The sequence below is a fragment of the Tupaia chinensis genome, unplaced genomic scaffold (assembly GCF_000334495.1).
Source record: "Tupaia chinensis unplaced genomic scaffold, TupChi_1.0 Scaffold140548_1, whole genome shotgun sequence".
In the NCBI taxonomy this organism is placed as follows: Eukaryota; Metazoa; Chordata; class Mammalia; order Scandentia; family Tupaiidae; genus Tupaia; species Tupaia belangeri.
This window is the reverse complement of record NW_006200423.1, coordinates 436,574-448,763: the sequence shown is the minus strand read 5'-3', so window position 1 is coordinate 448,763 and position 12,190 is coordinate 436,574. Positions and strand designations below refer to the sequence as shown.

The following is a 12,190-nucleotide window of genomic DNA, read 5'->3' as shown; positions in this document are numbered from 1 at the left end:
TCTTCCAGATTCAAGAACTGCATACCATAGGTGGAGATAGGTCAACGGTGACTTATAGGAAAAGCCGAAGAACGTAGGAGTCAAGATCAGAGTTATCAAACCAGGAAGATGAGCAGAACCTAAGTCTGCAACTGAGAAACTAGCCAGTAGTCCTCAAAGACGTAATTGCATGAAAAGAGGCACGTTGGAGACTTCCAAGTACCAATCATCCTTATATTTACAAAATTCCCTACCTTTAAATACACTATTAGGTATAACCATCAGTTTTTCAACATCTTTGCACTTGTTGGATAGCACAAGGCTGTATACTACATAACCCGGTGAAGTGTCGGCCTTGTGGAAATAAAAGGCAGCTCTGCTTCATTTCATTGTGTGTTAATTCCACGACCACTCTTATTTCCTTTTAATGTGGCATGTACGTAACTGGTGGAGTGTGCAGTCTATTATGACATTTTTAAGGCTTTTCCATAAGCTCTCTTTGATAGGTTTGTGCTTTCAGGAGAGCAATTTAAATATCTACATTCTTCACTTCATGGATATTGTGTCTAATTATGAAAATGATATAGGTTTCATAAATACGTGTGACTTCTTAAAAGGAGAATTTGAAAAATCTTTGCCTTTGTTTCAGTCAGGACTAAGATATCTGACTGCTCAATAAAATAGCAAGAAAAATGATATCATTATTGAACAAGTCAGCATTAAAGAGAAAAGTTGATCATTAGCCCTTCCAGATATTTTATGACCTGTGACTATTAGTGAATTGAAAAGCCCCACTGGATTGGAAACTGTAATGAGTTGGTATGTGCAAGTTAAACAGCCAAACACATTTTCTTACTTATTTTTTCATTAGTCTATGGTGAAATACAAATAAGGATTGCAGATTTGTGCTAGAGGCAGTCTTTGTTCTGTCAGGATCGGAGATGTAGGTTAAATTAAGAATGATTTTTAGTAACTTTTCACTAAGTACTTTCACATTAGCCTGTGTCCCTAGTTTCCTTCAACCTTTGCCTGTTGTCATCTTTGAAGATTTGCTTCTATTTACTAACATGCTCAAGCAATTTAATGGCAGCAAAAGACTATGATTTATTAAAGAAAAAAGAACCCCCAAATATTTTGTTTTACCTTAGTATCATATTAAGAATATCTCATAACTACCATAGCTTGGTTTACTTACTTATCATTAGACTAATGTTCTATACAAACAGACACACACAGCATATCTGCTCCTGAATTAAGCATGTGTGCACACAAACATACACACTCTCACTGCACACATTTATGCTCTTGCGTTAAGCCTATGGGAACATATAACTTCCACATACATACATGTATTCATGTTGTATACATACATGGGTGTGGATTAAACAGTGACAACATTCTACATTAATAGAGGCTCTTCATACATAGCAAAAGAGTAAGGGAGTAGTCTTGTAATGTGTTCCATTATTTTTACTCATATCCAGAAAGATTCAGAGAAATTCTACAAATAAAATCATTTTGATTGTTCTTTGTTTTAAAGCAACTATATTTGAATTATCAATATCAAGCTATCATTGCTAAGTTCTTTGAATTGATTTTGGAAATGCTATAAGAACAACTGTACATTTGAGACTGGCAATCCCTCTGCCACTCAAGGTCACGCCAAGGAATAGTGAGGACTATCAGGATAGAATTTTTAAGGAGGGATTCAAGCACTTTTGATTTTTATCTGCATAGATTGCTCATTTGGTTTGAAAAATCTCTTCCTGTAATTGTTTGAATTGCAGCTAGATGAGTATTTCAAGATGTTCATTCCAAATCTGTGGACCGATGTTCTCAATGATCACGGAATTTAAAAGCTGAGATTGATCAGCGGTGTTATCTGGTCCAGTGCTTTTGGTTGGCAGATGAGTTGATGTAAATTAATTATCTAAAAATTTGGTAGCTTAGAGAATAAAAAAGGGAGTCATTGCCATTTCAGGGAAGGCAAGTGAGGCATAAAGACATTACGTAAGTTGCCAACTTTATTAGAACTTGTTACTAGCTGTTGGAACTGAAATTTAATCCGCCAATATCCCTGTTAGCTTTCTGTTCTCCTATTCTTTTTTTGATACTGTTGATGGTTTCAAAGTGTCACCTAGATGTAAAAAGATCATAATTTAATAATGAAGAAATACATGTCTTGGCTCTTTGGACAGCTCACATATTGTCATGTTATATTGACAATAAAGGTGGGATTCTGAATGTCACTGCCTGAGGAGTCCTCAGTTTTACTCCAGAAAGAATCACCAATTTCATGTTAGTTGTGATATTTTGACAAAGCAACCCATAATAAGATTTTTTTTTTACAAAGTATATTTATAAGCTTAAGCCCAGCTTCTAGCCACACTGACTAAACAAATGTAATTGCTCTGAACGGACTCTAAATAGCTTTCAACATTTCATTACAAAGCAATTACATTTGAGTCTTTCCCAGAGCTCTCGGCATGGCTTTTAAAAAAGAAATTACACAAACAGGTGAAATCAACCATTATGAAATGTAACCCGTGTGCCTAAAAAGCAAGGCCTCTGAGTGGGAGTGGAGTATAAACACATTTTATTTTGAAGTTAACTGCACTGAAAGAATTTAGCATGCTTACTCAAGGTAAGTTTATTTTTCAAAAGGGAAATATTTACATAATTTTTCAATGCTATGGAGCAATACAAGACTTACTAGATGTTCCCTAAAAGTTAAATGAGGACCAACCTCTTCCAGCAGCCATTGAGGGAAGGTCAGGACTCAAACCCAGTGTTCTGGTCCTGCGTTCATGATCTACACTGCCTTTCATGCTATCCACATGGAACAAAGGAACCTACCTACCAGCAGATATAGGGCTGGTCTGGGGATTTAGATATGGAGAGAGGGTTGATTCCTTACATAACTATTCAAAATATTATTGTATTCATGTGACCTTAGGGTTGTGCTTCCAAACATGGCTTTGAAAAATGAAGTTATTGGGCCAGGAGGTGATGTGGTGGTTAAGGTGTTGGACTCCCACATTCCAACTGCAGTTCAAGTCCTAGACCTGGTGGCATGTTTTCTTACCTTCTCTCTGTCTCTCTGTCTCTCTCTGTGAGTACATGTGCTCTATAGCAAATAATAATAATAATAATGATAAATAAAATTAAATAATTCTTAAAAAATTGAGGTTATCAGCAATCACATACTACAAATAAATTTTCATCATTATGTATTAAAGATAGGGATCCTAACTGAAGCTTGGGGTCTGCTGGGGACTCACAGACCTGTGATTATACACCTTCCTGTATATAGATGTGTGAATATGCATCTGTGTATTTTCCTAAAGAAAAATTTCTGCCTTTCATTAGATTTTTAAAGGGATACATGACTTCGTTATTGTCTAGAGAAGCAGTGGCCAACTTTTCCAGCAGAGGTCCAGATAGAAATGTCTGAGTCCCTGTGGGCCAGATGGTCTCTTTTGCAACTACCTAACTCTGCAGTTGCAGCATGAAAGCAGCTGCAGATGATACACAAAGGAACAAGTGTGCCCGTGTTTCAATAAAACTTTATTTATGGACTTTGGAATTTGGATTTCATATAATTTTTATGTATCACAAAATATTATTGTTCCTTTGGTTATTTTCTAGTCACTTAAAAATGTGAACAAAATAAATACAAAGGAACTCTCTTGGTTTGAGGATCATAAAAAGGAAACTAGCCATCCAGATTTGTCTCACAGGCCATCGTGAGCCAACGCCAGACTAGAGCAGAGACTCTGGAAATGTGGCAGCAGGATCAAGGACATCAGCTGGGAGCGTTGGGGACATGCAGATTCTCAGGACACTCTGCAGGTCTTCCAAATCATCAATCTGGAAGTGAGCCTGGCAGTCTGCGTCTAAGCCTTCTAGATGGAGTAGAGACACACTGAAGTTTGAGAGCCACTGGGCTAGACGCGTTGCTCTAGGGTCTGAGTTCGTCTATTCATTTAGTCACTTTGGCAAAAATAGCCTTTTTCTAAGAGGAAGTTTTATTATCAGTATTTTAAAATTTTCTATAGGATACATGCATTCACCAGAGACAGAGTGAGAGAGAAAACATTAGAAAGCAAGCCACCAGGTCTGGGACTCAAACTGCAGTCAGACATGTGAGAGTCCAGTGTCCTAACCACTATGCCATCTGCTGACCCTGCAAAAATGACTTCTAAGAGTTTAATTATATTGTACCAGCAGTATAATGGAAAAAAGTACATTTTTTTTTCTTTACAAATGCAATAATCATCTATTCATAAAACAAGACACAGCGGGACCAGCAGTTAGCGTAATGGCTATGTCGCTGGACTCCCACGTAGTCGACCATGGTTCGCATCCCGGACCCCGTGGCTTAAAACTCACGCCAGGCGCGTGTGCATGCATGCCCAAGATCCTGAGAGGAGAATGGAGGAGAAGGGATTGCGGCGTGGCCATCCCCCCTGGGGGGTAATTTCTTGCTTTCTGTCTCTCTGTCTCTCTCGGTCTGTCTGGCGAGCACATGCGCCCTATAGCAAAAACCTCTCCAAAAAAAAAAAAAAAAAAACAAGACATGGCAAATTTATGAAGATAACTCACTTTGTAAAATACATCTCCCTCATCATGACCCCACATACTCACACAAACACACACACATCGAAGACAAAATGCCACAAAGCAATATGTACCCTTAACGCATGTGGTACACCTGATATTCTGGTGTATTCTATGCAATTGCTTCTGACCCAATACATTGATTTTACAAGTCAGTGCTAGATCCCAGTTCATAGGTTGAGAAATACTACCATCAAATGTACTCACCAGTGCGAATTCCTTGTTGAGAATCATCTGCTCCACCAAGGAGGACTCGTTGTGGAAGAGGTGGGGCTGCATGTGGCTCCACATGTGAGGGAACCACCAGAACTCGTCCACAGACCTGAGCAGCAGGTCATCGCCTGCATCTTCCTCCTCAGTCCCTGTAAGACACGAAGTTAAAAATGGCTGTAGCGGGAATGTTGCAATAGCTTAAAAGTTATTTGGGTCAGCTTCATGTTATTATTTATGCTACTGACACATAGACCCAGTTCTGTGCTGCTGTTGCTATTTTATTTTAAAAGAAATGACCATTATCTCAATTACCTTGGAGGCAAGCAGGAGTGGGGACCGAGGGAATTGGGAGTGGAAACGGTGAGCACCAGGTGCACTCAGTTGTATAATTGAGATCTTAGGGACATTTTATTAGTGAATCTTTATTATTTAGCATTGATTGTTCATGGTGGTCATAAAAAGATTTACATTTATTTTTGTTTTAAAATTATCAACAAATTATCAAATTATCTCCTTTATAGCACACAAAGGAATGTGGTTCAGAAATGATGATTTGGGGACCAGTCGATGGCATAATGGTTACGTTGCTAGACTCCCATGTAGTTGACAGAGGTTCGAGTCCCAGACCCTATGGCTCAAAATGCCAAAAGGAGAATGGAGGAGAAGAGATTTATCTATGACCATCCTCCCTTGGTGTGATTTCTCATATTCTATCTTTCTGTCATGGTCTGTCTCTCCAGCAAGCACACACGCCTTACAGCAAAACAAAAACAAAAGCAAAACTCCTAGAAAAATAAATGAATATAAAAGAAAAAATGATTCTTTCTCCATTAAAAACTTTTCGTGTATATAAGTCCAAAATTATGCTTAATTTTCTGCCTTTTTTCTGTTTACTAAAATAATAGAAGCTTATTGAAGAAATGTAGTAAGCCAATATGTAATACATACAGCCCAAACCTCATAACTAAACCAAACCACCTGAAAGCCATCTTCTACAGCTAATCGGTGAAAACATTTTTGGATTTTTCTGCAAAATATTTTCTACTTTTTTTTTTTCTAAAGAGAGATGTTTTTAGACAGGGAGCATGTGCTCACCAGAGAGACAGAAATAGAAAGCGAGAAATCACCCCCCAGGAGTGATGGCCACACTGCAATCCCTTCTCCATTCTCCTCTCGGGATTTGAGACAAATGCACCCGGCATGAGTTTTAAGCTCCTGGGTCTGTGCCTGAAATCATGGTCAACTATGTGGGAATCCAGCAACACAAACTTTATGCCATCTGCTGGCCTCTCTTTTTTGTTTTTCTTAAAATATTTGCTGGGGGCGGGTATGTGTGCTCACTGAGAAGGAAAGAGAAAGAGAGAGAGGGAGAAAGAGAGAAAGTGAGAAAGTACCCCTAGAGGTGGGAGGGGGAATGGTTAACACTGCAATCCCTTCTCCTCTGCTTTCATCTTGGAATCTGGGACATGTTTGCACTCGGCCTCAGCATTTTTCAAGCTGCAGGATCTGGGACTCAAAACACATGGTAGCCATGTGGGGTCCAGCCACCTAACCACCATGCCACTGGCTGGTCCTCTAATTATTTTCTTAAAAGTTGAGCTTTTACTATATAAAAATGTATGCACACTTACATTTCAACTTGACATTATACATATAATTATTTCCCATTTGAGGACCAGCAGGTGGTATATTGGTTAAAGCACTGGACTTCTACTGATCCACCCTGATGTGAGTCTTGAATCCAGTGGCTGGAACATCATGCTAGGTGTGTGTGTGTGTGTTGTGTGCGCCCAGAACCCCAGGAGGAGAATGGAGGAGAGGAGATTGCGGTGTTGCCATCCCCCCTGGGGGCTGACTTCTCACTTTCGTTCTCACTGTTTTTCTCTACTGCTCTCTGGCAAGTGCACATGCTCTATGGCAAAAACCTTGATTACAAAAAATTCCAATTTTTAAAAATATTTTGTAAAAATTAAACAATGAGGGACCAGCAGATGGTGTAATGGTCATGTCACTGGACTCCTATGTGGTCAACTGGGGTTGGAGTCCCGGATCTTGCAGCTTAAAACACACCAGGCACACGTGCGTACATGTCTAAAATCCCAAGAGGAGAATGGAGGAGAAGAGAATGCGGCATAATCATCTCCCATGGCGGGGTGGGTGATTTCTCACTTTCTGTCTCTGTCTCTGTCTCTGTCTCTGTCTCTCCAGAAAGCACATGTGCCTTATAGCAAAACTCTCTCTTAAAAAAATTCAGCGATGAAACTTAAAACAACTTATAATATAAACCTGAATTAATTTAAAACTAATATTTATTTTTCTTGTTTACTGGAAAAAAAATTGCTGTCACTGTCCAGTGGGTAGGTAAACCATAATTATATTACAAGATAAAGATTAAAATTAAAAAAAAGAAAAACACTCTTAAGGATTTCAATATGTTGAACCTACCTACGAATACTTTTACTGTATAAAATCATAAAGATTTTGAAGATTTCTACAATATTCATTTATTTTAAACTGTTTTGAATAAATTATGTTCAAATTGATTCCCATTCGGGGGAACCAGCAGTTAGCGTAATGGCTATGTCGCTGGACTCCCACGTAGTCAACCGCAGTTCGCATCCCGGATCCAGTGGCTTAAAACTCATGCCGGGCGCGTGTGCATGCGTGCCCAAGATCCTGAGAGGAGAATGGAGGAGAAGGGATTGCGGCGTGACCATCCCCCCGGGGGTGATTTCTCGCTTTCTGTCTCTATGTCTCTCTCTGTCTATCTGGCAAGCGCACGCGCCCTGTAGTGAAAACCTCTCAAAAAAAAAATTGATTCCCATTCGTCTCTATTTAACTATGTAAGTAAAATAAATAAAAGAACAAGTTCTGGCTTATAGGATGGAGGGTATGTATTTGGTTTGTTTTTCTAAGGCAGAGTGTGTTTTATAGGTACTTCAATGTCTGTTTTTTACTTAAATGAAGGTAACAAATACAAATAATTTTTTTATTATTATTCTTTTTAGAGAGATTTTTGTTATAGGGTGTGTGCACTTGCTGGGGAGACAGAGACACAGAAAATGAGAAATCACCCCCGTAGAGGGATGGCTATTCCACAATCCTTTCCACTCCATTCTCCTTTTGGGATGTTGGGCAAGTGTGCACGTGCACCTGGTGTGAGGTTTTAAGACGCCAGGTCCAGGACTCATCTGTGGTCGACTACTTGGAAGTCCAGAAACATAACTGTTACGGCATCTGCTGGTCCCCAAACTAATAATGTTTAAAGAGTTTCCCCTGAACGTTCCATGTGTGATCTAGTGAAGATTTCCTTGGTTATAAAAATACAGGACGGTCTTTAAAATGTTTATGGGAAATGCATGCTAAATAAAAACTACAGTGCCGGATGCTTAAGGCAACCATATCTCACGTGTTCAACCCTGAGGTTCGAGTCCCAAACTTGATGTCCTAAGAAACACACTGGGCATGTGTCCCTGCATGCCCAAAATCTTGATAGGAAGAGGAGAAGAAAGAGAAGGGACTGCTATGTGACCATTTCTCATAGGGGGTGCTTTTTCTTCTCCCTCTCACTGTTTCTGTGTCTCTGGTAAGTACAAGTGACTTGTAGCAAAGAAAAAGAAAGAAGAAGAGAAGAAAGAAGAGAGAGAAAGAGAAAGAGAAAGAGAAAGAAAGAAAAAAAGAAAGAGAAAGAAAGAAAGAAAGAGAAAAAGAAAAAGATAAAACTATGCATGGATTTCAAAAAAAATTTTTTTTGTATCTAAAGTTGTACTTTATTTCATTTTTTACCATGAACTCTGAAGTACCCTCACAGTGTCATCAAATGGCTAAAACATATTGGCTACCACTCAGTACCTGAAGTACAGTCTCTAATTTTGCCTCTTAATCAACTACGTGATTTTGGTCAAGTTAACAACTTCTCTGAGTCCATTTCCTGGCTTACAATAGGAATATAAATGCCTCTCTCATAAGATCTTAGTGAAGAGTCAGTGAAATCAATTTATTCAAACACAAGACTGTGATTTCATAGCAAGCACTTTCTAAAAAATTAGAATCTCTTCTTAAAAATAATGGCCGCTGGTACATACTTACTGCATTTCAAATGCATCTATCACGCATTCTTCAGAACTTTGCTACCTAGATTATCCATTTCTTACAGGAAGGACTACATCTCTTCACCTTGCACTGTAACATACCACTTCCCCAGAGCAGTGAATAAATGGATAATTTAAGTCTGTGCGTATTAGTATAAAGTCAGTAGACTTTAGCAGCTTCATATGACCATTGAAATGTATGCAACTTGTGCGTCTTTTTTTAGGTATATTCCTAGTTCCTGGGGTACAGTTCACAATCCACAGTCCTGAAAAGGTGTAAGGACCACCAGGAATGCTACCCAGAATAAAGAAATGACTCTTAAAAGTAATAACACCCTAAAATAAGATAAGCAGGTGGAATTTAATTTTTTTTTAAAGTTAGCTAAATTGCAAGTACTTCAGAGTCACAATTCTTTGACTTTTGTTACTGTATTGGGAATATTAAAGATTGAAATCCAAATGAAGAAGTTCATCACTTCCTCAGATGAAGTGTTTATGCTACAGATGTTTCTCATGCCCAGAATGTAGCAGAAAGGAGCAGAGATGAGAGAATTACTTTCACATGTAATGAAAGAATTGATGATTCTCACACCCTCCTCCCCCTGGAATTATCCTACTGTGCTTTGAGTACAGAGTGTTTGGGGAATGCTTTCATTTGCACTAAACCCCACTGATCATTACTGTAAGGGGGAGGAAGCAGATAATGCATACTTGACCCAAAAGGAGGTCAATTCCTTAATTTAAAGAAAATGTTGCAGGTTATTGATACAAACAGATGCGTGATTGCTCATAAAATATTACTAATTTTTAGACCGAGGTCATGTTAATTTATAAACACTCTTCATAAGGTTGAGAGTAACTAAAAACTTGGTTCTTTTTTTAAAACATCATAGATTAAGCACTGTTGGTATTTTTAATTTTTGATATTTTATGCTGGCCTTATGAATCAAAGTCTTAGAAGGCAGAGCCCTGACACTAGAAATAGCTTTATGATAAATATGAAACTGTCATGCTGGGGACCCACTACAGAATTTCAAATTTTTATAAAGAAAACATTGAATTTTTGACTTACTAGAAACAAATATTTTTCTATACCCAATGTACACTTTAATCATGTGTAAAAAGATAATTCGAAGTATATACATGACCATATCAACAAAAATTACAGACTGTTAGACGCTGAGGGGTCTTCAAAAAGTTCACAAAATAATAAAGCTAAAGTACGAGTTTATTTTAGTGCAAAAAACTTTTCAAATTTGTCCATAATTTTTTCATAAAATGAATTTCCATGAACTTTTTGAAGCCATTATATATGGAATCAAACTGAGCTTTCACGTTTAACCTGATCTTGCTCACTAGGAAACAGAAAAAAAATACAGTTCGTTCTTATTTAAACATTTACGTTTTTTAAAGACTTTTATCCCTCATTCCCAGAAAATTCAGTGTTCTCATTCAGAAGTAAAATACGCAGGGCTAATTTCTTTGCCATCGCTTTACAAGCATATGTGTTATGGGATAGTAATGTGTTTTTAAAATTCAAATCTGCCAAAATAAGGATAAGTTAGCAAGTGCTGGATTATAGTTTGATTTTCTTAAAGGTACAGTTACACTATTAGAACAAAATATATAAAATCCTGGTGTGTACAACTTTTTTTGTACAAGTGCCTTTCCTTAGGTTTGCTTATTATGTGTGAATAATCTAATTCTTAAATGGTAATAAGATACTTTCTCATTTCCTTTGTACACTAAAGCTGTCATGGTTCCACAGGTCAGAGTAGAACCAACTATATATTTTAAATATTATTCTTAATAAAAAGAACTGTTTGATAATGAAAATGGATTAAAAGTTACCTATATTTTAAAGATTAGAAAATGGAGCCATATGAATTGTCTACTGTTTACTCTTATGGTAATATTTGACTCTTATACAAAACACTTCTAAAATTAATAAACATTTAGATAACACAAAATAGGTATTGTTCCATACGAAAGACATTACAATCCTCATTTTGGAAATGCGGAAATTGAGGCACAGAAGTTTAAGAAAACTGTGTTCACACAGCTAGTAAAATGTCAGGAACCTGATTTAAACACAAACTCTTCCCAGTAACCAGTCTTTTAAACAATACTTTATACAGAAAAGCAAAAAATGAAAAAAAGTAAAAAGGAGAAAGACTGTGATTTTTTTTTGTTTTCATGTTTGAAAGTTAGTACATTTATATACAGTGTTTTTTTTTTAATAGAATAAGCTCTCTTGGAAAAGAGCAATGTTAATCCAATTTGTAAACATTAGTCACAAATTATTTATTGATTGGGCCATATTCAATTTATTATTAATTATAGAAAATAGCAATGATTGTCACTAGAAATCATGTCCCATGAAAAACAAGTCTATAGCTCCATATCCCTAGAAGCTTTCTTAATGCTGTTAATGTCTCCATTTTTTAACTGAGTTTCATTGTGCAATTGCAATCAAGCTGGAAATATTTCCAGACTAAAATATTTCACTCTAAACTCCAGGCTTTTTTTTTTTTTACATTTTAATCAGTACCGTGTTCTTCCTCTTTCAATTTGGCATCTGTGGGTGAATGACTTTTAGGGAAGGCTTAGTGATATGCCCTTTGGGAGTGAGATTGCTTTTAGCATGTGAAGGACAGAAAAGCTGAACAGAAAAGAATACATGAGAAATACAAATAAGTGAAGCAGTCTAAGAAATGCAGAATCAATCATTATTATACTGGGTATATGTGATTAAATGTCTTCAAAACAATGACGCTCATCCATCAGCATCCTCGTGCACTGGGAAATCAGATTGTCCTAGGAGAGAACTGAGGCAGTCATTGTAACAAGGCCATCTCATGGTCACACACCACGACCAAGTGCACATGGAAGAGACAGTCCTCCTTGATTTGCAATCTTTTTTTTCTATCACATTAAACCTCCATATAGAAATGTGACTAGAGAGAGGGGAGGGACACCTTCCTGAGAGTGGTTCTCACTAAGAGGGCGCTGGACTCTAGAAGAACCTTGATACTCCCAAGTACATTGAAGAATATCCAACATGGTCTGATTGTACCCTTGAAATAATTATGGAATGCATTTCACTGATGCTATAAAACAAAGTCACATATCAATTTTTAAAAGTTCCATATTTATCTGAAAGAAATGCAATGTCCTGGCTTTACACATGTAAATATTGGTTCATCTTCAAAGTCATGATGCATTTTTGCATAGAAAAAGAAAGAGACAGTCCTCCTTGATTTGCAATCTTTTTTTTCTATCACATT

At 37.3% G+C, this 12,190-nt stretch overlaps 1 protein-coding gene and 1 pseudogene across 1 annotated transcript in view; both read right to left on the bottom strand.

Annotated features, from left to right (window-relative positions):
* Positions 1 to 4,620, bottom strand: part of LOC102490720 (isopentenyl-diphosphate Delta-isomerase 1-like) — a 14,420-nt pseudogene extending 9,800 nt beyond the window's left edge.
* Positions 1 to 12,190, bottom strand: part of NDST4 (N-deacetylase and N-sulfotransferase 4) — a 214,175-nt gene that overhangs the window by 117,170 nt on the left and 84,815 nt on the right. The window contains exon 3 of the mRNA XM_006162790.3: positions 4,807 to 4,961. Within this exon, the coding sequence (XP_006162852.1) occupies positions 4,807 to 4,961 (155 nt within the window). The remainder of the gene's footprint in view (positions 1 to 4,806; positions 4,962 to 12,190) is intronic.